We start from the raw sequence: 22,841 nt of genomic DNA, 5'->3' as shown, positions 1-22,841 counted from the left end.
GCGCTCCAGGACTCGAACCCCACCTCCTGTTCATTCTGTCCGTCTCTGCCTCTGCCAGCTGCCGCTGCCCATTGGGATGGAAGGGGGCGCTGTGCTCCAAGACGACGTCTCCATGCGACGCCCAGCACGAACCTGCACCTGCTTGTGCCCAGGGCTCCACCTGCATCCCGACTCCGGGTGGATACAGGTGCCAGTGTCCCCTGGGCACCGGAGGGCACCACTGCCACCAAGGTCTGTCCTCACGCTCTTTTCATGCACGTTTTGGGCACAGGGCTTTCCTGGGCTGCGATCGCTGCGCTGCTGTACTTCCCGCGAAGGTTTTTGTTCGGATGCCACTGGGCCCCAGGTGCGATCCCTGGCTGGGCTGCGACCCATGTCAACCATGGTCTCCCATCAGCAACGCCACAGAACACCTCCCCCTTCCCATGAATACCAGGACCGCCAGAACCAGACGCTCCCTGCCCCCCAACCCGGGGACCCCTGCTCGGAGCGCGTTTGTTTAGGCAGCAAACCGCTGTTTTAAGTCGATATGCGTCAGCAGGACTTTTCACAGGCAGCTGCCAAGCTTGCAGAAAAAAAAGCAGACTCCACTAGCGCCTTCGCCCAGCGCAGCATTCAGCCAAACAAACGCTGCGGAGACTGTAAAGGGAGATGCCTCGCTGCCCGGGAACCCCCCCGGAGTGAGATTCGAACCTGCTGCCGAGCCTTCCCTACAGCTCCTTCTTCGCTAAACCTAGCGCTGTAGTGTTACAGCCTCCACGTACTGAGTAATCCAATAATTATCATTCCATTTTTTATGTATTGATCTGTAGTTTATGTAACCTCATGATTTTCAATTTATTATTCAAATTACTCATCTTCATATTTTACACTCATTATACTAAGAGTGCTTAGGGTTACTAATGTACATTGTCTTTTGTTTCCCTATTTTTATATACTTAAAAGGTTTGTATTCTGTGCAGGACATTCAGTTGAGAAGGGAATGAAACCAGTTAGATGAGTGGAGAAGTGAGTGTGAAACAGGTGAATGGAAATGTAAAGAGAGATTCAGCAGTTCTGAGTGGGGGAGGGGAGGTCATTCCACCACATCGGCGCCAGAACCAAAAACCTTTGTGCTTTTGATTTTTGGACTTCCTGTGTGTGGGACCACCAAGCGGGCAGAGGTGGAGCAGTGTAGCAGTCTGGTTGGGGTGCTGCGAGCGATCAGGTCTTGTAGATCCATTGACGGTTTCGTAGGCCGTAACCAGAGTGTTGATTCTGATCCGGGCAGCGACAGGAAGCAGATGCCGAGAGACGAGGAGGGAGGATACGCGGGAGCCTTTCGACAGGTCAAGCACGACTCGTGCAGCAGTGTTCTGCGACAGATGTAGAGGTTTGGTGGAGGAGGTTGGAAGACCAGACAGGAGAGAGTTGCGGTGGTCCAGGTGGGATGGACCTGGACCAGGAGCTGCGTACAGTTTGTTGTGAGATAGGGGAGGATCCTGTGGATGTTGCGCAGGATGTATATGCAGCACCTGGTTGTGGCATCGAAATGCTCAGAGAACGACCGATTTGAGTCGATATCATCTTAACGTCTCTTGAGAAGACCTTTCCGACTCTTCTCGATGCGTTGCGGACACCGTTAGGATGAAGATGTTCCTGCCGTTTCAGGCGTGGCGCTAAGCGACCCGTTCTTTAACGGCAGCCGCTCTTCGTGGATGTCCTTCCCGCCCGTGGGCGTCAGGCGCAGGACGGATGTGAAGATGGAGTTTAAGACTTTGTCACCGGAAGGCATCCTGTTCTACGTAGCGCAGCATCTCAGCCCTCGAGCAGGTGAGCGAAAGCCAAATTTTGACACCGTGTAAGGGAGCAGTATTACTTATGAACGCCAACACACACCAGTTTGAATCCCCAGATCCTATTTTTACTAGTGGATTTTTTGATCGTTCTAGAGCACTTTGAGCTACGAAGTTTGTATGAAAGGTGCTGTAAGTTACTGTTATTACCATTACTCTGTTATTATTGTCGTGCTGAGAGTAAACTGATGGGCGTCACATGTAAAGTACTCCCCCGACTTTTTCTTCACCAGGTGACTTCTTCAGCGTGTCGCTGAGCGCCGGGTTCCTGCAGCTGCGCTACAACCTGGGCGACAGAACCGTGACGCTGCGTTCGGAGGAGCGGGTGGACAGAAACGGCGGCGCCTGGCACGCGGTGCGAGCGGGCAGAGCCGGACGCCGAGGATACCTAGCGCTCGATGGGAAAGAGGCGGAGGCCGATTTTGAGGAGGGAATGACGGCACTCGATGTCGGAACGCACATCTTTGTGGGGGGCGTTCCCGCTCTGGATGCTGTCTCCAGAGGCGCCGTGGAGAACGAGCCCGCAGGATTCAGCGGGTGCATCCGCGAGGTCGTAGTGAACGGCCGCGAACTGGAGCTGACCGAGAAAGGGGCGTTGGGCGGCGCCGACGTCGAGGACTGCGACGGCACAGCGTGCGGCCACAGGGTGTGCAGGAACGGCGGCCGATGCGACCCTGTGGGCACCGAGGCCTTCAGATGCGCTTGTCCTCCTCTCTGGAGCGGCCCCACATGCGAACGGTCGGTGTACTGCCTGAACAACCGTTGTCAGCACGGCGCCTCGTGTATTCCTAACGTCACCGCGGCGTCGTACACATGCGCGTGCTCTTTGGGATGGGAAGGGAGGCACTGTGAGATGATGAGCGCCACGATGGCTGCTAGCTTTGCAGGAAGTTCATATCTGAGATACGTAGACCCTCAGTATCATCTAAGGAACCTGACCTACACCGAGGTTTCCTTTAATTTCACCAGCAGTTCGAGCGACGGGCTGATTCTGTGGATGGGGAAGGCGGAAGATGACGACGACGACTATCTAGCAGTGGGTCTTCAAGACACCCATCTGAAAATTGGCATCAATCTTGGGGAAAGGATTTCGGTCCCTTTTGTCCTGAGAAGCACTAGAGCGTGTTGTGATCAATGGAAGAGCGTGTCGGTCATTCACAACAGGACGGTCATACAAGTGTTCCTCGATGGGGACAGGGTGCTCTTTGAGGACGTGGACCCTTACGAGACTTATGTCGCCATGAATTACGGCGGTGTGTGTTACCTGGGGGGTTTCGAATCGCACAGGCAGACATGGGAAGTAACACACGGCTTGTTCTCCAAGGGTTTTGTAGGACAAGTGAGAGACTTGAACATCTATGGGGAGAAAGTGTACGGTTAAGAGTGTTTGTCCATCCATCACAACACACAGCCAGTCGCGTTCCTTGTATGTTTTCTAAGTGCTTCACCACATAATGTGACCTAGTGGTAACATAACTAACATCGCCATTAAATATTGTCCCGGCCAGAATTAAAACATTCAACTGCATTAAAAAAAAAAAAAAAAAATACTGAAGACACGTGTTTGTAAACAATAAAATTGCTAGATGGTTTAGAAAAACCCACAGAGGTGTTTGCAGTTTTATTTACAACATTTAAGTTTTAATAACGGGTTTTAGGAAGAGGGCTCCAGGGTCAGTCGCCTCTACCTTACAAATGCATGACAGCTTGCGGTTGTACTCAAACCCACCAGTGGTCCTTCTTCAGGATGGAACTCAGCAAGGTTCTGGAGGTGTTAGTCCAGCTCTTATTACGATTATACTCCTTCAGACACATTCTGCCTTTGGATCTGAAGGTCACAGGTTTAAGTCCCACCTCCTGATGTAGTCCCCTAAGCAAGGTACTTATTGCTCCAGTTTTTTTTTTTTTTAATTAAAAAAAAAATGAAAGAAAACCTTTATAAATGGGTAAATTGCCGGTAATAGGTTAACCGTAAGATGCATTAGAGAAAACTGTCAGCTAAATGAATATATAAATGTCACACATATAGATACCCATTTTCCTTGACTGGTTATGCACATACCGGCGTGTCATGATTGCATCAAGAACACTCAAAGAGAAATCTTTTCTATGTATAGTAGCAGTCAAAAGTTTGAGCACACCTGCGCGCTGAGCACCACCTGTATGAGACAAACGACAGAAGCAAAGCAACACAAATGTTCTACATCTCTGGAAACTGCTGCAGAAGAAGGAAGACGTTGAGCCTCGTCTCTTCATCAACCATGTTAACCAAATGGGTCTTGGGTGAACTAGTTTTCAGCAAGCATACTCAAAACTTTTGTCCAGTATTCCACCTCATTCTCAAGAATACCAATGCCACAGAAATTACCAATCATCATCAGTCAAAGAGAAGAATTATATTTCTTAAAATATGCATCAATGGAACTTAGTTGGGGGAGTCAACAACATTTAAATCTTTTTGCATTAATGCGTTTAACTGATACTTCTCTCAAAAAGCAATGTTAACGCAAACTCGGTATATAAGAAAAGAATTTCACAGCCAAGGAAAAGATTTAGAAAGATATTACCTGGTAAAAAGGATCATTTTGACAACCTCATCATTCATGCTTCATCAAACCAATAGTTGCACACACCTTTACCCATTTCCAACCCAGATTTGGGTAACATGGGGTACCATGGCCAAATATTTGAAATTCAACCAACACCTGGCAAAACAACAAAACCAAGGTTCAAACCCCCAACTGTACCATGCAACATGAATAATAAAATGCATAATAAAAAGATTTTCTTTATTATCAACTATACATAAACACTACACAGAAGGCACACTTCATTTCTAAGACAAGCCAGAGTTTACACAGACATCTTTACAAATTTTTAAAAAAAAAAAAAAAAAAATTAGTGGTAAGTTTACTTTAAAAACTTTTGAAATCATCAGACAAATTACTTACAAGTTTGCTTTTCTTAATATATTTTTGCACATCCCTCGCAAAAAGAAATTGTCTATTCTCTTAACAGCATAGATCCTTCTTAACCAAACTGCTTAACAATGTGTTCTGTGTACAAACAGTGTAAAGAACACACTCAAGCTACATCTTCATGCGTTAAAGCTTTCGCCACCTCTGGTGGCATCTTAAAATTTTCATTTTCATCTCTAAAATTTACTAATTGAAATTTATAAAGTATTTTTGTTTTAAAAAAACTACAAATGTACAACCATTTACAAAACTGAATATTCAAAAATTTAACATCTTCAACGTGAAATGATTCTGAGGGATACGTCAGCACTGACCATGTTCTAATATGTACAAGGAAGCTGGAACAATCATGTGGCAGAGCGTCTTGACCTGATTCAACTTCTCTTCCCTCTGTCATAGTCAGACTCTCTCCTGTGCCTGTCCTTGTCCCTGTCTCGGATCTTGTCCCTGCCCCCGTTGCGCCTGTTCTCATCGTCGTGATGCCTGTCCTTCCTCCTTTCTGGGTGGCGCTCACTATCGCTGTGGCTTCGGTGCCGCCGCTCGTCTTTGTGCTTCTCGTGGCTGTGGTGGCGCTCCCCGCTCCTGCGCTCACGGCTGTGGCTGCGCTCCCGGTGTTTACCATGCTCCCGCTCATGGTGCCTGCTCTTCCGCTCGTGGTGGGACTCGCTGTGCTGTTTCCGCCTACCGTGGTTGTCGCCGCTGTCCCGCTTGTGCCAATCGGCCTCGGTCTGCTTCGGCTGCCTCTCCCAAGGGTCACTGTACTCCTGCTCTGGTCCCTTCTCTTTGGTCGCAGTCGCAGGCTTTGTCATCTCTGCATAGCTAGAAGGTTCAAATGGTAAGGGAAGCCCAGGAAGCACCTGATGCGATGGCGGGAAATTGCTGGCAGGAGGCGGCATGGCTGGAGGCACAGGTGGAGGCCAAGGCGCATTCATGTGTAAACCTGAAGGACCCGGCAGGGGAAATCCAACTGGGGGAGGGCTGGAGTAACTAAAACCTGGAATGGCCTGCTGGTGGAGGCCTGGGAATGGAGGTGCTATGCTGTTTTGGGCCTGTAAACCTACAGCTGGGGGTTGCTGGTATGGGAATCCTGCAGTGACAACAGGAGCGGGAGGAAACACCTGGACTGCTGGTTGCACTTCGGAGAACACAGCTGCCGGTGTGGTGGGAGGACAACTGGACCGTGACGCATCAAAAGATATGATGGTGCCGATACTTTGGACCTCCCCTGCTGGATGGAGCTCAGTTTGAAGCTCATCTGTGTGTTCAGATGTTGTTGGGGCAAGTGTGTGTTCCTCTGCAACATATTGGCTAGTGGAGCTTACCTTCTCCTGCCCAGCACCGCTCTCTTCCACTTTCTCACATTTGGAATCAGAAACATCGTGCTCTTCAGGAGTAGAGGACGTCATACTGGTTTTCAGAATTCTACTCACAGGCTGCCCGGGGCTCTTTACTGGACTTTTGGGATTGTAAGTTACACTCGATCCGACAACTGCATCTGACACAGTCACAGGAACCTCTGGCAGCTTTTGTTTGCTCAAACAGTCTGAATTACTTGAAGAAACATCTTGTATTTCACCTACAGGTATTTTTTGCTCCTCCCTTGAAATACGTGGTATCTCTTTCACAGATGCTGCTAAGCTGGCATTGCTTGAGTCCCCTACATTTCCTTTACCCCCTGAGTCATCTGCACCAAGTGCTTTATGCAGACTGCTTGATGACTGTGACTCAAGGTTTGCTGGTTTTGGTTCTTTCTTCTTTATAATGAAGCGATCCAGCCGCAAACCTCCGGAAACTGGGCTCCTGCCATTGCCGTTGCCCTTGCCTGCCTCTTCACCGGCTGTGGCCGATTTGTCCCCTTCTTTTTCTGCGCTGACAAGTAAGCTCTGAGGAACATCAGTTGTGGCTGAAGATTTTCCTGTTGCATCTTGGCCCTCGCAACCCACCAGCACACCGGGCAGAAAGCGCAGCGGTTTAGCTGCCTCTTGTAAGCTCGCATCTGTGGATAAAATGGCCTCTTCCTCCTCCACGGAATGCTTCTGCGGCCTGTCCTCACATGTGGCCAACTGCTGCAACTTTACGGTTTCCGTGGTGCGTGTTACTTTCAGAGTGTTCAAATAGTCCTTCTCATTAAGGCCTACAGCCTCACTACTGGAATCAAACTTTGCTCGGTTCTCAAGAGGGAGCCTAGCAATGGAAGCTTCAGGAATGTCCACGGGCATTATTGCACCAAAGTCCCTTTTGACCCTCTGTCTAATTATTAACCCCAGGAGAATGTTTGGCCGGTTTGTTCCCAACCCTGTAGAACCAGAAAGAAAAGAAAGAGCAGAATCTAAACATCACAGTTCTTCCAAATTGAGCACTTAAAGCCTCAAACAAAAGTATAAAGAATTTTTAAGCTAAAAGTATGACTATTTCACCATGAATATGACAAACCCCATTAAACTTATTAAATTCAGCTTGAATCACAGTCTAGACCACAATATTTATTCCATTAGAGCCTCAAAGACAGCTCAGGTATTTAACATGTGCATCTATATCCCTAAACAGGACCAAGGAAGATGACTTTGATGGTTACAGTAAAAAACAGGAAGGCTGAACCAGCACAATGCAATAACCCACCAAAAATCAAAAGGGAAAAGAAAACTACAGAAACCAAGCACACCAACCAACAGGATTCAGACAACTCAGAGAATTTCTGCCACGTGTGCACTGAGCTCATCTCCAGCTCAGTGCTACAACAGCTGGGGATCCAATGCTATTAGTGCTATTACTAAAGTTAGTAGCTAATAAAAGGGGCACTCTTGGAAAAAACTTTAGAAAAATTTATCTCAATCACTTAAATAAAATTCAAAATGCACACGTAAGGTTACCTTTATCTTAAATACTAACCTGAAATACTTACATTGACAATCACCCAAGACCAAGTTAAAAAAAAAAAAATAAAAAGTTCTGATATATTTATAGGAAGTTTTCAAAGACATGCTCACTAACATATGGCATAATTTAAAACCATAGAGCATTGTAACGTGAACAGTGAGGGATACAGATCTAAAAATGTATATCTGTAAGGGTGGACAGAAATGAATGCCTGCTGGGTAAATTTTAACATTTGAGGCTGTGCTTCACACACTTCAGGGCTTTATGTCTTAATTAGTTACAGAATCAATTCAAAGTAGAAAGAGGTACACTGTTTTCATCAAATTTCAGTTGCTCAAGGAAGAAATATTTCAGAAATATCCAAAAAATTCATATGATCATCCCTATTCTCCCCTAATCTGGAGATGGCAAGTCTTACTATGAACAATGTATTTCAGCTATGATTAGTAAATAAACAGGTAGTGCCAAACTGACATTTGTGAAATTCTGACTGCCGTAGTTTGACTCGAACTTTAAAAATGAATATCTATGAATTCTTAATGAGGTTTACATACAAAATATAATAAACTGTCCTTACCTGGACCATCAAAAGGAACGAGCTGATGTGGGATTTTCTCAGAGCTTCCCAGTGGAATGAGATACATGTCTTTCACCTGCTTCATGTTATTGGCCACCACCCCATAACGTCGACGGCTGCTGAAGTAGGCATACAGGAGAGTGTACGAAATCTCGTCTTCCTCAGTCACGGGGGTGAAGCGAATCAAACACAACTCCTGAAGGGCAGAGGAATTGTTCAAACAAGGCATACAGAGATCAGACAGAATATTTCCCCCATATCTGTCAATGTCTTCACCTTATTATTGTAACTTAGTCAAACACCTTTACTGTGCCTACATAAGAGCAGACTAGTCTCCAGTGAAATTATTTCTTTAAAAAATTCACCACGACCATCATGAATCTGCAGTGACACCAAAGCATAAAGTGCGAGATTCATCTGAACTATCTTAACTAATTTTCTATCCAAATCAAGGAGATGCATAATTTAAAAAGGCTTCAAAAATGGCAAAACTAAGACTGCATAGAAGAGTTAATATGATACAGTATAGTCATGTATAAAAACAGACTGCACCACAATCAATGCAAAAAAGACACTGCAGCACAATCTCACTTTTGTTCCAGAAGCCCGGATTTTTTCCACATAGTCCCACACTGTCTGCGGCGAGATCCTCCCACCAACCTGGATGCTGTCTGGCAAATCCTAATCATAAAGAAAAAACAAAGTACTGATCAAACCCTAAAATTCTTCCTAAATTTTTCCATTCCTTTGTGTTAAACAATTTTGTACTCTCTTACACTTTGTACATTTTCAAACTATTACAATGAAAATATGCAGGGGTTTCTGCTTGCCTCGGTCAAGTGATCCAGAGCACCTGAAACCGGATATGCTTTTGTAACAAACTTGGCCACAGAGGGCATATTGACAAAACCCTTCCACAGAGATTCCAGACGAGCCAGGAACGTGGTCTCATCTTCCTTGCCACTTGATCTGAAACAATCAGCACCACTTTTCAGATAAAGCAGCACATTTAAAATTGGTTTGGGATTCACATTACGCATCTTGTATTTTTAAATTAAAGTTAAATATACAAGCAGGTGAGGGCGACTTCTTACCTCTCGTCTACAGGGGAGAAAACCTTAGGATTGGAAAGGATTTCTTCCACTGTACTGAGAGACAGTTCATCTCCCAGAGAAGGGACTACGTTCTGAGCCTCTCCATCGGTGCTGGACTGCCTCCGTGCAACTGTGGTAGCCACCTTCACAACTTTGGTGGTTGTGTCCTCAACAGGTGGAACCATTCGTCCTTCAGGGTGGAGAACACCATGTTTTCTAAATTACACTTTGGTTGCATTAAATTTTAAATAACCCATTGCTACAGTACAACGATAAAAGAAAAGGGAGACAACAGTGACAGAGTTTACCGATTACCTGTGCAGATCTTGCAGTTAAGGTCAAAAAGATGTGTCTTGTGGTGTGCTGTTGTATCTTTAGCATCCTTAGTGCTCTCCCACTCTAGTTCTTGTGGTGCCATTTCTGGTTCTTCATTCACTTTTGACGGCGGCTCAGGCTGAATGAATGACCAGATGTGATGATCAACTATTGGATTTATTGATATCTATAAATTCTACTACAGAGCCAAGAGAGACACTCATCTTACCTCTACATCAATAACTTCAGGCTCATTGACTGTTTCCTGGTTTTCAATCTCGATTTCACCTTTGTGGGTGATTTTGGTGATGGGTCGCCTGTCTGCCTCTCTCTGTTCTTTTTCTATCATTTCAATTGTCTGATAAAGCAAATGCAATTGTGAGACAAAAAAAAAATGCAAATTTTAACACTGCACCTAAAACATTTCTTGTCACAAATATAATAATTAATACAGTTGGTAGCGCAGTGGTTAGAGCTGCTGCCTTTGGACGCAAAGGTCACAGGTTTGACTCCCCTCCAGCTAGTAGTACCCTTGAGCAAAGTACTTGCCCTAAATTGCTCCAGTAAAATTACCCAGCTGTGTAAATGGGTAAATAACTGTACCACTGTAAGCTGCTTTGCAGAAAAAATGTAACAGGTATAACGCACAATCAGCGACAAAAAAAAGGAACGACCAAATGTTTACAGTAGGTCAAGATCACTCATTCAACCAATATTATTGAAACATTTGAACAACATTTAAATTTCTCCACTTTTTACAAACATCACTGTAAATTTGAATGTTTATTAAACTAATGCAGACAATCATTAATTCAGTAAACCAAATAAGATTAATACCCACGGGGTGCCAGTTTAAAATACTGAAACCAGACATTTACATTTATTCATTTAGCTGACACTTTCTGCAAAGCTACTTAGTGTAAAACTACCCATTTATATATTTTTTCACTTTACTATTCTATCATTACAAGTTTATAACTAGAACCTGTTTATAACTTTTCTTAGTGTGAGAGGTGAATGAAAACCCATTTTAAAACAGCATACTACAGAAGCAGCATAATCCAATAAAATCACTCCATGTTCCTTCAGGCATTTTTAAATAAAACTATTTCAATATGACATCACTGAACTCATGAGGGGCTCTGTGAATAAAACATTATGCCCTCTAAAAGGGTTACTTACATGCCGATTCTCCCTCTGTCTCCAGGCAGCCAGTTCTTTAGAGGCCAGTTCTTCAGGACTCATCCGGATTAAATGGTGTGGAGAAATCTCACCTTTCAGAACACGCTTAAATAAAACCTGAAGGGTATGGATAAACAGATCAATACTTTATTTTTATTAATAATAAACCATAACTTTTTAGTATGAATTGGGACTACAGACCTGACATTTGTCCCATTTGCAAATGAACGACATTTGCCCAATATACTGTGTGGGTTCTCCATATTTACAAAACATTTCCCTAAGCTTCCCACCATATAATAAACGGCCCGACTGCTGACCTCCCATAAAGCCCTTCAATTTTAAAATCTTACACAGTAAAGCAGACACATTCATTCAAGATACACAGCACAAGATGTTACACCCCATGCATATATTACAGTCTAACTCACAGATGCTTAACATTTTATTAGTACGTCAAGCATTTTACAAAAGCATCACCGTACATTGTTCTTAGCGTCTTTGAGGTTGAACATCAGGCTCCTATACTTGCTCTTGTATTTGCTGTCTGTGTCCCGGAAGAAGGCAAACAGTTCTTTCTCTGTTTTTGTGGCAACGTGAGAAGCCCTTTCTGCAGAAACTTTCAAGTCAGATTCATTAAGTCTGGGGAGAAACAGAAAAAAAATCCCATTATAGTTCACTCCTTTATCGCATACTCAATACTAGATACCAAAGTAATTCTCATTCACATTACCGTTTTAGGAGGATGTCTTTCAGGGACTCCCGGACGTTCTTCCTAATCTGCTCAACAGAGGGTATCTTGGACGCAGAAGGAGACTTTGTTTTTTTCGTTCCCTGCCGATCCTGCGCACCTGAGACAGAACAGAAATCATCCATCCAAGAGCAGAGGGAGACCTGACAAAACATAACTAAACAAAAATCTCCCATGCTTTGTTCCACTAAACTATTAACATTTGAAATCCATTACAATTCGAATGAATTCTGGAAGATCTGTTCAACCTTTTGGAACTTCTCAGAATTACATAACCACCCCTGCTCCATAATGTGACCTTCTGCACGTGCACTCAATTGGCCTACATCTGTATGTATTTGCATTTTCTCAGTATACTGGTTCTGTTTCTGTGTTGCTCTGACCTATTTCTGTTGTTTCTGATTTACAAAAAAAAACTTTGCGTACCACTTTTCTGTGCTGACTCCCCTGACTTGTACGACTGTCTTGTGACGCCACTTTTCAGTTCAGGCACCGCCACCATTCTGCTTTCAGGATCTTCTACAGACTTTCTTTCTCCAGAATGCTGCAACAGAACAGAATTTAATTGTTCAATTACAATAGTTAAGATGGTGAAAGGCAAAGGCACATGGGTTCAGTGAAATAACATAGCAGCAGTGGGAGGGGATGACTACGGTGCTTGTGTTATAAATGCTGTATTTAAGGACAGCAGACAAGAGTATCAAGTCTATCACAAAATTTTAGTAGCTTAAAAAGTGGGGAAATAATTCTCATCTGAGCTGAAATTGAACATACTGCTTGTCAATGGCTCGATTAGCTAGAGAGAACAAAATTATTTGTATTTTTAAATAAAGATATGAACCAAACAAGCAACAAAAAAGGGAAACAATGAGTTCACCATTGAAACAAGGGCCATGAAAATTTTGCAGCACAATGTACCATTCTACCACAGACATGGCAAAAGAATATAGTATTTCAAGCTCCTGTCTAGACAGTAATAAAAATGACTGAAATGGTTTAGAGAGGTCCATTAAATATGGGTAACTCTCTCTGTACCATATTAAACATGTACTACATAAAAGTTATGACCACCACAATTCATTTTCCCCCATCCATGTAAGGACTACAGCTCAAAGTGTGTGTACTCTGCAAATGAGACCCACTCACCTTTCTGAAATGTCGTTCTCCTGCCGGAGCAGACACTTGGTGTTTGAGCTTCTCATGTTTATAAGCAGACTTGTTCTCCTGGGATTCAAGTTTAGCTTGTCCTTCTGCAGGAGATGGTCCATCAGTCTCAGACTCAACTTTCTTATCCTCTTCAGCACAGCACTTAAGACACACATACTCTTGGTCTTCCTGTTCCATCTGTTGGGCCTTGGCCAGGTCAAGCCCAACACACTCCCCGTGGAACCAGTCATCGCAACGACCACAGCCCACCATGAACCTACACATACACAATTCACTATTAATAATGGTAGCAAAATAAAATAAAAAGCATCATAGTTACACAGCCTGACAAGGACTTGTATTTTCTAAAATATTTTATAAATATTTCAGTATTTTCTAAAAATTGCTGTGTAAATGAGTGACTGAGTGTAGGCAGTGTATCTAACACTAAAAGTCACCTTGGATGAAAAAGGTGTCAGCTAAATATATATTCACATGATTTCATGAGATATGCATATATGTACACTAATAAAAACTGTCTGATTTGCAAACTTGGTGAGCATACCATGAAAGTTTAATTTCATGGGTCAGTTTCATGCCAATTAATCTGAAAAGGTCCATTCTCCAGGTTGGACCTGACCAAAGAAACTATTTTATCAACTGCATTAAAGTGCAGCAGACTTACCTGTTGGAGTGGGGCTTCTTGCAAAAGCCACAGTGCTTGCTGGGATCCCAAACAGCCTCACTCTCAGCAGCATCTTCAGCTTCATGAGCTTCCTTCTTGACCACAGGAGCATTATCTGGGATAAAGAGCTGTGGCTCATCCAATGACAGGCTTCGAGTACTCTTGCTTCTCTGTCTCTGCATAACCTTCTCCAGCTTTTTTGCCTTGAGCTTCTCTTGATCATCCTCCTCCGAGAGCTGGCTTGGGGGGTGGACAGGTTTAGCCATGGTTGCTGGCAGGTTCTGTGGTCTTGACCCAAGCTGAGAGTATGGGGACTTGGAATTTTTGGCCTGCATTCCAGGTAGATGCTTCCGGGCTCCGTCTGGACTGACATTTGGCAGGAGAGGCCTTTTAACCCCAACATTCAATGCATCGGGTGATTTAAGCCCCAGATCTTGCTTGACTGGCTGCTTCTCCTGCATCCTCTGCATTTTGGAAGGCGGGTATGTTTTGAGATGCTCCGCTCGTCTTTTGGCGACAGGGACTGGCTTAACTTTGAGCGATGGACTATTCTGGGTGTCACTTCTGACTGTTTTATTAGGAAGAGGTGTCTTCAACCCTGTTCCTGCTCTGTTTGAACTATTAGGTGCCATGTTGTTATGCTTGGCAGGAGACACTAAAGACTTTGATTTTATCTTCTTGTTAGCCGGACCCTTTTGCTCCTTGCTTTCTTTTCCAGTAGATGTACCAAGTGCTCCTGATTTGTTGGTTGGCATGGGATGGACAGTTTCTTCTCCATCTCTGCTCCCACTGCTAGGCATGGTGATGTTACCTGAATCTGGCTGCTCTGAATCCATTTCCTCATGTTGTTCAGTCTCAGGAGTGCTTTCAAGTTTGTTTAACAGCATCCCAGAGCCATCCTGCACTTCATTGGGGTTAACATAAGGTCCTAGTTCCGAAGGCGCATCTGTGCAGCACGTGCCAACATCTTGGACAGAGCTCAAATTTTCTACTGCTTCTACACTAGAGCTTGGCACAACTGCAGTTTCATCATGTGTCCCTGAAAAGTCCAAGCCTTCTGTAGTATAGGCTGTACTCTCTGGGAAATCTAAAGAAGGTACAGTGCTGCTGTCAGTTGCAGGTGCTTTTGAAGGTCCTGGAAGAAGCTCAATTTTGTATCCCCCCACAGTAACAGTCAAACGTTTCAACACCACAACAGGGTTCATGGATGGGCCAACCTTGTATCCTGCCACACTTTTCAGTGGTTCTTTGGTATCCAAGGGGGCATCTTCCTGGTCCTCCTGACCTTCAGTCGGTTCCTCTTGCTGCTTTTTAGCTCTTTTCATGGCAGGCGTTCCAGGGGGTTTGCTACTAGCCGGCTTGCTTCCAGCTGAGGAGCGTCTGTTTTGTGAATTTCTGCGTTTTTCAGGCTCTGGAGGGGAAAAAAGTGCCACTGAAAGTAAACATGTAATTAACATTTTATTTTTTTTCTGAAATGTTCTTTATTCAGCAATGCCACAATTCAAAAATGCTTGCACAACACACTGAGATAGTAAAAGACATCTGCAGAATGATTTTGTAATAAGAGAGTGTAAATAGCAAAACTGGGTTTTCCATTAAATACAAGACAGAGATAACTCAGAGGTGAGATACAGAGAGGGAAGGAAAACAAATGGGGGGTAAAAACAGACATTTAAGACAGAAAAACATTACATATGGAAGATTAAAGCAGCAAATATTACAAGGAAAGGAATATTAAATTTGCAAAAAAGTGCAAATTTAATATGGAGTACATGGCTTTCAACTTCAAGTTATAAACAGATTCATTTGACATACCTTGCTCCACAGCACATGAAGATTTCTTTGGTGAGCGAGAGCCACCTTTTGGCTTTCCTTTTTGCCCCTTGGGACCACCCAGACGACCTCTCGTGGCACCTTCGGACTTACTCATTATCTCTAAATCTGCAATTACAAAAACGGCATAAAGAATAACTACGAGAGGGGTGGTGGCACATGGGTAACTCAGTGCCTGGGCTGTATGATGGGATATAGGTTCCTCCCTCAAGTCCAAAGAGATGTGTATCAAATGAACTGGTGACTCTAAATTGCTCAAAATGTGTGTGCATGTGAGTGTGTGAGAGAGAGAAAGAGAGAGACTGTCCTGTGATGGACTGGTGTACGGCTTCATGTACCATGTGTCTTAATACTGGGACGTACCCTGCATAACCTTGTGCCCTGTGCTTCTCAGATTACTTACAAACCACAGCAACCCTGAATGAAGTGTACTCACTCTATCGATAACCAAACAAACTGGAAAAAAGTCAGTTCTCAAAAGTCTGAACTCAATTTCTTTAATTTCTTACCTCAAGTTTCATATTTATATTCTCACTTTCTACCAAACTCAGAATTAAAGGTGTAATGGTTAAGGCAAACTGTCATTTTAACTCTAGTTACACCTCAAAAAACACTGTACGCAAGTGAAAAAGAAAGCAGGCTGTTTTACTAAAACAACTTCTCTGAAGAGAGTAAAGTTCGGACCTGAAAAATAGTGTCAGCGCAGCTCTGTCCCGAATGCCAGCACTTGGCAGCTGAGAGAGACAAGGAGCAGGGGAAAAGGAATAAGACAATGTGCAGCTGAAGATAGCAGGGAATGAAGCAGACCGTGTAGGTAGACAGTGGGGGAAAAAGTCAGACAGTCCTGAGGGCCTTGAATAGAAGTTGACTAATATGTGTCGTGCGCAACACATAGGCAGAGCAGATATAGCTGGAAACGAAGTACAAAATGCAAACAAGATAGTTCTGTATAAGCAAGAGTTGACTGGACACATGGATGATGCAAGGAAGCCAAACCCTTTAACCCAGTAGTTTTTGAATTACTAGTTTACATTCCAACTGCTTTTAAGCAACGCAACTCTAACATTATTCGTTTAGTAGATGCTTTCCTGGAAAGTAACTTAGATTTCTAGTGGTTAGCTGACACTTTTGCCCAAGGCAATTTACAATCCTGCATACTAAATTATCATTCACCCATCTATAGAGCTGAGCAATGTAAAATACACTCATTCACTCAAACACAGACACACAAAGAGCAATTTAGTCACTAATCCACCTGAAACACGATATATCTTTGTACTGCGGGAGGAAAGTGGAGCACATGGGGGAAACACACGAACACAGAGAGAACATGTAAACACTGCAAAGACTGAGTATGACTCAAATTCATGCCGAAATCCATGGCCACCAGGTTCAATGCACCAGTGCTACCTGCAGTGCCACCAATACACAATTCCAAAAGTAAAAATTGTACACTAAGCCCCAGGGATAATGCAACTAGAATAAGGAACTTTTAGGAACCTCACTCTTGTCACATTAACCTAACTCGAGCGACCAGCAGCAACCATAAATTGTCCATCAATGAATGGTACTGTGTTGTATGTTAAGACATCTTACAGCATGCTCCGATTTTACAGTTGTAAACAATCCAAAAGCAGTACACAAGAGTTCAAGTAAATTTTTGAATGAACTTTTGGTTATAGTATAGCAGGACAAAATCAATTTTAGCAATTAAATGGCACATATTGCATATTTCAAATGGCATAAAACATGAACTGCAAAGAACCAAATAAAAAAGCCGCATTTGCTGCTTCTCCTCGTTTAAGAATGGAGCCTGAGCCATTTTTGAGATGGCGTCACATGAAGGATTATTCATTTGCTTAATTTCAGCATCCAACAGTTAAAATCAAGTATGGACATCTCAGCATTCCTCGGTGGTTACCTGCTGTATCGGCAATGTCAAAGCTACCATCTTCGTTATCCAAGATATGAAATTGAGTACTCGCAGATCCAAGCATAGGATCTTTGTCACTAAGCATATTCTTCAGAGAGTCCCCAAGCAAATGCTGATTCGTTCCAAACTCATCGCTTGCTTCACTTTCCAAGTTCTGCCCAAGTGTCAGTGAGTCTTCCAACTGGTCACTGGGAATCAAATGGTTAAAGGTGTCAACCATATCCATGAATGCTGCTGCTCCTTTTCTGCAAGTTCTGCAAAAAAAAAAAAAAAAAAATTGTATTACCATTTGAAAAGTATAGTCTGAAAAGTGTATAAAACAAAAAACATAATGGCAGCAGGTAATGTACTGATTAGAACTGTTGCTTTTCAGCAGAAAGTCCCAGGTTTTCAATCCCTGCTCCTACTCTAGTACCCTTGACTGTGGAATTTACTCTAAAATGATCCAGAAAAGAAAAAATGCTTACATGTATAAACTCCCAAATAACTGTGCAACTTGTAAATAATTTGCAAGTAGCTTAGTGTACAAATGTAAGACTGAGTGTCTTGAACAAAGGCATCAGCTCAATAATGGCTAATGATCATTTTTTGAATGGCAATTGCATTCTCTTACTTTTCATATAGCAAACAGACTGGGTCTCCCTCAAAATGCATTTGAACCTTTATTTCATCTCCCACTATTTGTGAAACAATGCAAGTTGAAAAGTAAAATGAAAAAAATCTCATCCATATATAAAATGTGAATATAGGTAAAGCATTTTTTACATGTAAATGAACAGATATTCAAGGGTAAAAATGAAATAAGCAGAGCGTAGCTTAGGTTTGTGATATTCCCTCAGGGCACAAAGAAAGAGACAAATTCATCTTAATTTTTAGGCCTAAAATGACCTGCCAGGCATTGTGGGTGAGGTTTTAGTGAAAGGAGGGCAAAAACAGAAGCACCCCTACTAGAGATAGTGTTATAGGCGCTTCATGCAAAAGCCAGCAGTATAGAACCCGGATGTAAATGTACTGCCAAACTCACCTTATTCAGTTAAACTCACTAAATGAGTAACTGCACACACTGCATTAAGTTATAGTATATTTATTAGCAAATTCCACATTCACACAGTAACATTTTCATGCTACATGATCCCCCAAACAGCTTGGCTACTGCAGAATGACTGAACGACACTTAAAATGTGTCATGCACGTGGAGACAACTAAGGGAAAGCAAAGAAAATTGAGCATTTTAAAAACCTCCTTGGCACCAAGCTGATGCTTGTCTTCTGTAGAGCTGCCAGCTAAAATAGGAAGTCCCTTCTTTTACATGAAAAGGGCCTCAGGGCAACAAATAGGCTTTTCAGAAGTTCTGAAAGACAAATGCTGTCTTCTACAGAAGAGTTGAAGACCACAAAGTACAGCTGTTACCTAGCAGTATAAGTGCAGAATGGGGAGTTTTGATAGTGAGTGTAAAGAAAGGTTTGTGTACATACAGGAATGAAATGGGACTCAAACAAGGACACCTGAAAGCAGTCAATATTCTACTGTATTACAGCAAGACAAAAAAATCAAAAAGTTTTCCAACTCATTCTTAAACAGGAAAGTTATTTCTATTATTACACCTTTGAATTTAAGGCACCAGCAGCAAGGCAGGTTGAACACAAAACACTTTGCACTTTATCACAACCCAAATATTATAGTTTCCCACCAAAGCATGTGCCAACACCCACTCATGAGTTGGGAGAGCAGATTCCCCATTTTACTTGTATCCTGTTAAGCCTGGATGCATCAGTGGGTTTGCAACCAGTGAGAGCACCCCTTTGAGCCAGAGCATGTGCCAGTTCTATGGATCTTCATGAGACTGAAGACGGAGCCATTCCAGCCCGTGCACCAGTTTACTGAAACACCACTGGCAAGTCACAGCTTTCACTTTATTCCCCCCCCCATACATGTACTTCATACAGAATTCACATACAAATTAACAGCAGGTTTGAATTTCCTTTTCCACAAGAAAAAGGATGCTATTGCACTTCCATTTTCAACATTTAAGTTCTGTCCATAAATGCAGATTCAGATTGGAAAAGTGATATTAAAGAATCACTATTTACACAGGAAGGCATTTCTGCTGTATCGATGGCAAAAAATTTCAAAGGCATCAAAGCAGGAGAGGGACTCAAACCAGCAACCTGAAGTCCGCAAGGCAACAGCCCCAATTAAGTCACCTGCCGATACAAACAAATCTTCAGGTTTGTGTCCTCGGTGACAGGCCAGGCATCCCTGGTCCAGAGAGGGGACTGAAACATACCGTGTCGACCACTTGTATCTTGATGCTTCTTCATGTCACATCCAAAATTCAGGCAGCCTGGACCTCTCTTAAAAGACCTAAAAAACAGAATGAGGGGAGAGGTGGCAGAAACCACATGTGAAGTACACTTTTAGTCTTACCCATAAAAGCTATTGTATTGTGATCAGAACAATGGAATAGTAGTAGTGGCAACCAAGGCCACTGATACAACTATGGAAACCATTCAGCGCAGGTGAAACAACTGGTGCCCGTATCAGTTTAGTACGGGCGACTCGCTTGAATTAAACGAGATCTCCACGCCGGTGTGACGAGCTACAGTCGAGTCGCGGCCCACTGTAGCCAAGCGACCCGAGGAGAAACTCTTCCGCCGCCATAATCGGTCGTTAACCCTTTCGCCGCTGCACCGAACAGGGAGCGCGCGCGCGCAAACTGTCGCGGGTCACGCGAGCGAACTAACGAGCGGCACGTGCTGCCAGCGGAGTTGTGCGAGGACATCCGTGCGCGCCTCTGCGGCAGCCCGCCCCCATACAAGTTAACAGTGCCTGACAGGAATGGCACAAAAACTAGTTTCCGAACTAATTAAGCTCAGCATTACGATATTCCCCAATTTAAATTTACGAACTGTGCTCCGTCAGCTCCTCCTTGTCCACAGAAGGACGAGGATAGAAACACCAACGGCACTAAAATACCACTACAGATACGAAACGCAAGCAAGGCGAAGTGGGATGAAGCTAATCTGTTAGCTGCGGCGCTAGTAGCTGCCCACACTGACAGCGCTCGCTAGGCCGCTTATCAAAACGAGGGCCTCGCTCCCCCTAACACACTAAAAACAGTAGTTCAGCACAGCGGCGGTCACCTAGTTTGGGTAAATACGACACCATCCAATCGCAAGCAGGCGACCCAGCGTTAGAGATACTCAGGAATTAAATCGAGCAGATCGTCTGCTACTCGAACTCGCGCAGGCCTCAGTCTAATCTGGTCTTAATGATTCCACACCGTCGCGGGGAAGTTAAACACGCTTACCAGATGTGGAGCGTAACAGCACCGATCCATCGCTAACGAACGAGACACGAACGCATACGTCTACAGAGCCGTAGAGCCGCTTCCTGAAAATAAGGCAGCGCAGACACTGAGCTCTGCTCATCTTAATAAAGCCCGTAGGCCTGGAGTTTGTTTGCAGCGGCCATGTTAACGCCCCCTTGCTTTCCACCAAAGCTCGGGGAGGGGACGCGCGCAAACACTCGTTCCCCGCCACGAACTGTATATGTTAAACACCCTTTTTCCAGCCCTCAAACATACATAAACGTCACCGACTTCTACCGGTGGCGAAACTAGCCCAGGTGGGGTTATCGGAGTCACTTGAAGGGAATGCTACCTTTCGCCGCCGTTCACACCGACGGTGGCCATTCGGGACGAGCAGCTGGGTTCGCCCTCGCAGGAGGAAGTTTTTATCCGTTCTCAAACTCCACTGGTTGGCAGAGCTGCCCAACAAGCCGCACCTAAATCCCGCCCCTTCCTTGCTTAACCAATCAATTGCAAACTTGTAGAGATGTGTCGTAAAGCTCCATTGGTTGTCAGCCGCTTCCCGTCGACAGTGTCTTGAAAACACTGTCTTTTTACGATAGACAGAAGAATGAAATGCTAACTAAAAAAAAAAAAAAAAAAAAAACATCTGCTGCGAAGTTCCGCTGGCTGGCAGCTAAACCCAATAAGCCCCATTTTGAAATACCGCCCACGTTTCATGTTGGCCAATCATTTCCTGCAAGATAATACGTATGTTGGTGGGCGGCACTGCCAACAAACGTTATTTGAGACTCCACCCGCTGCTTGCGGGAGCCAATCATTTGCAACCTTTAATTTCCGGCATGTTTTATAACGGTGCTTAGCCTCGTTAACTAAGCACAGCGACTGGAGAGTAGTTATGGATTTATGAGGAGTGGAAAAAGAGAGTATTCCTTAAGTTTATTGGAGAGCTTAGAGATACCAGAGTTATTGTTTGGTTATTGGTATGCCAACCCGATGTTTTTTTTTTTTTTTTTAGAATTCAATGCAGTAGTATATGGTCCTTGAATTTAAGTCAGTGTGGAAAATATATGTAGAAAAAATCAATATCGATCAGCAATTGGAATTAAATAGATTGCTGTGGACTCACTGTTTCCTAATTTTAATTTAGTTTTGTGTGTATGCGCGTGTGCGTGCACGCGCCCTGCCTCATGCCTTACTTCCAGGAGAGGTCTACGGCAACCATGAATTGGACATTCAGTCATTAATAATGATAGACAGAAGCGACAGGAGAAAAAGGTTGCACTAGCAGCATATTTATGTTATTTCCTTGCTATGGATGATGATTAAATGTGAAATCATAACTGTGAAAAAGTAATTTCCCCTTCACAGTCAATGGTTGTGCCACTTCTAGTTACCATGACTCCTCCAGCTAAACACTTCCTGTTACTGTTAACCAGGGCCTCACATTGCTGCTCAGGAATTTTGGCCAGTTTCTCTATGCCACACTTCACCTCAGCAACATTTACAGGTTTTCAAGCATTAACAGCTCTTTTCATGTCTTGCACCATTATCTTAATCAAATACAGGGCAGGACTTTGACTACACCATTCTATAGCCTTTTTTTTAGCCATTTCGATGCTGACTTCCTTCTGTGTCTTGGGTTGTTGTCTTGCTGCACTTCAGCTTCAAGTCACAAAGAGGTAACCAGACATTGTCCTTTACAATTTTCTGAAACAAAGAGGAATTCAAGGTTCCTTCAATGAAAGCAATGAGCCCTGCTCCTGTGGCTGCAAAGCATCCCCAGACCATCACACTGCCACCACCATGCTTTATTTTTGATAGATGGCTCTAGCTTTGAAATGCTGCTTGGTTTTAGCCAGATGCAAAGGGACCCAGATCATTCAAAATGATGCCACAGAACATACAGAGAAACCAAAAGAGATATCCAGGTGCTTTCATGTTTGTTTTTGTTAGCAGTGGTTTCTGCCTTGTAATTGTTGATGTAATGCAGTCAATGTATTTTTCTCCAAGATCTACATTGCTTTGGAAAATGTATTTCTCCCATGTATTATATATATATATATATATATATATATATATATATATATATATATAATATATATATATTTTTTTTTTTTAATTTTTCAAGTCTTCATTACTGTGTCATGAACACTGAATTGAGACAAAAGAGGCTTGCAAATCTCTGAATGTTGGTCTGGGGATGTCTTTGAGCTAAGTAGTGATTTTACATCCCGTTTGTGGAGAGATTTTTGTGGGACAGCACCTTCTAGGTAGATATATCACTGCCCAAAATTTCTCCATTTGATAAGCATGCTGGCTATG

At 43.5% G+C, this 22,841-nt stretch overlaps 2 protein-coding genes across 3 annotated transcripts; one reads left to right on the top strand and one right to left on the bottom strand.

Annotated features, from left to right (window-relative positions):
• Positions 1-529: 529 nt before the first annotated feature.
• On the top strand, positions 530-3,216 carry LOC108932739 (protein eyes shut homolog). Its single transcript, XM_029250849.1, has 3 exons — positions 530-680; positions 1,651-1,812; positions 2,069-3,216. Exons 1-3 carry the CDS (start codon positions 530-532, stop codon positions 3,214-3,216), a joined length of 1,461 nt encoding a protein of 486 aa, XP_029106682.1.
• Positions 3,217-4,743: 1,527 nt separating this feature from the next.
• phf3 (PHD finger protein 3) lies at positions 4,744-20,942 on the bottom strand. Of its 2 annotated transcripts, none has more exons than XM_018749605.2 (17): positions 20,869-20,942; positions 19,494-19,570; positions 17,195-17,460; positions 15,256-15,381; positions 13,441-14,872; positions 12,756-13,032; positions 12,036-12,153; positions 11,592-11,709; positions 11,344-11,500; positions 10,859-10,975; positions 9,906-10,034; positions 9,677-9,815; positions 9,362-9,551; positions 9,098-9,236; positions 8,859-8,948; positions 8,268-8,463; positions 4,744-7,109 (listed from the first exon to the last, which is right to left on the bottom strand). In XM_018749605.2, the coding sequence occupies exons 3-17, from the start codon at positions 17,430-17,432 to the stop codon at positions 5,188-5,190; spliced, it is 5,388 nt and encodes a 1,795-aa protein (XP_018605121.1). In that variant the 5' UTR covers positions 17,433-17,460; positions 19,494-19,570; positions 20,869-20,942; the 3' UTR covers positions 4,744-5,187. The 2 variants fall into 2 exon arrangements, with proteins under 2 accessions (XP_018605121.1, XP_018605123.1); XM_018749607.2 differs by having other exon boundaries at positions 13,441-14,851.
• Positions 20,943-22,841: the final 1,899 nt, after the last annotated feature.

The sequence above is a fragment of the Scleropages formosus genome, chromosome 4 (assembly GCF_900964775.1).
Source record: "Scleropages formosus chromosome 4, fSclFor1.1, whole genome shotgun sequence".
In the NCBI taxonomy this organism is placed as follows: Eukaryota; Metazoa; Chordata; class Actinopteri; order Osteoglossiformes; family Osteoglossidae; genus Scleropages; species Scleropages formosus.
The sequence above is the reverse complement of the archived record's forward strand: the minus strand, read 5'-3'. Positions and strand labels throughout refer to the sequence as shown.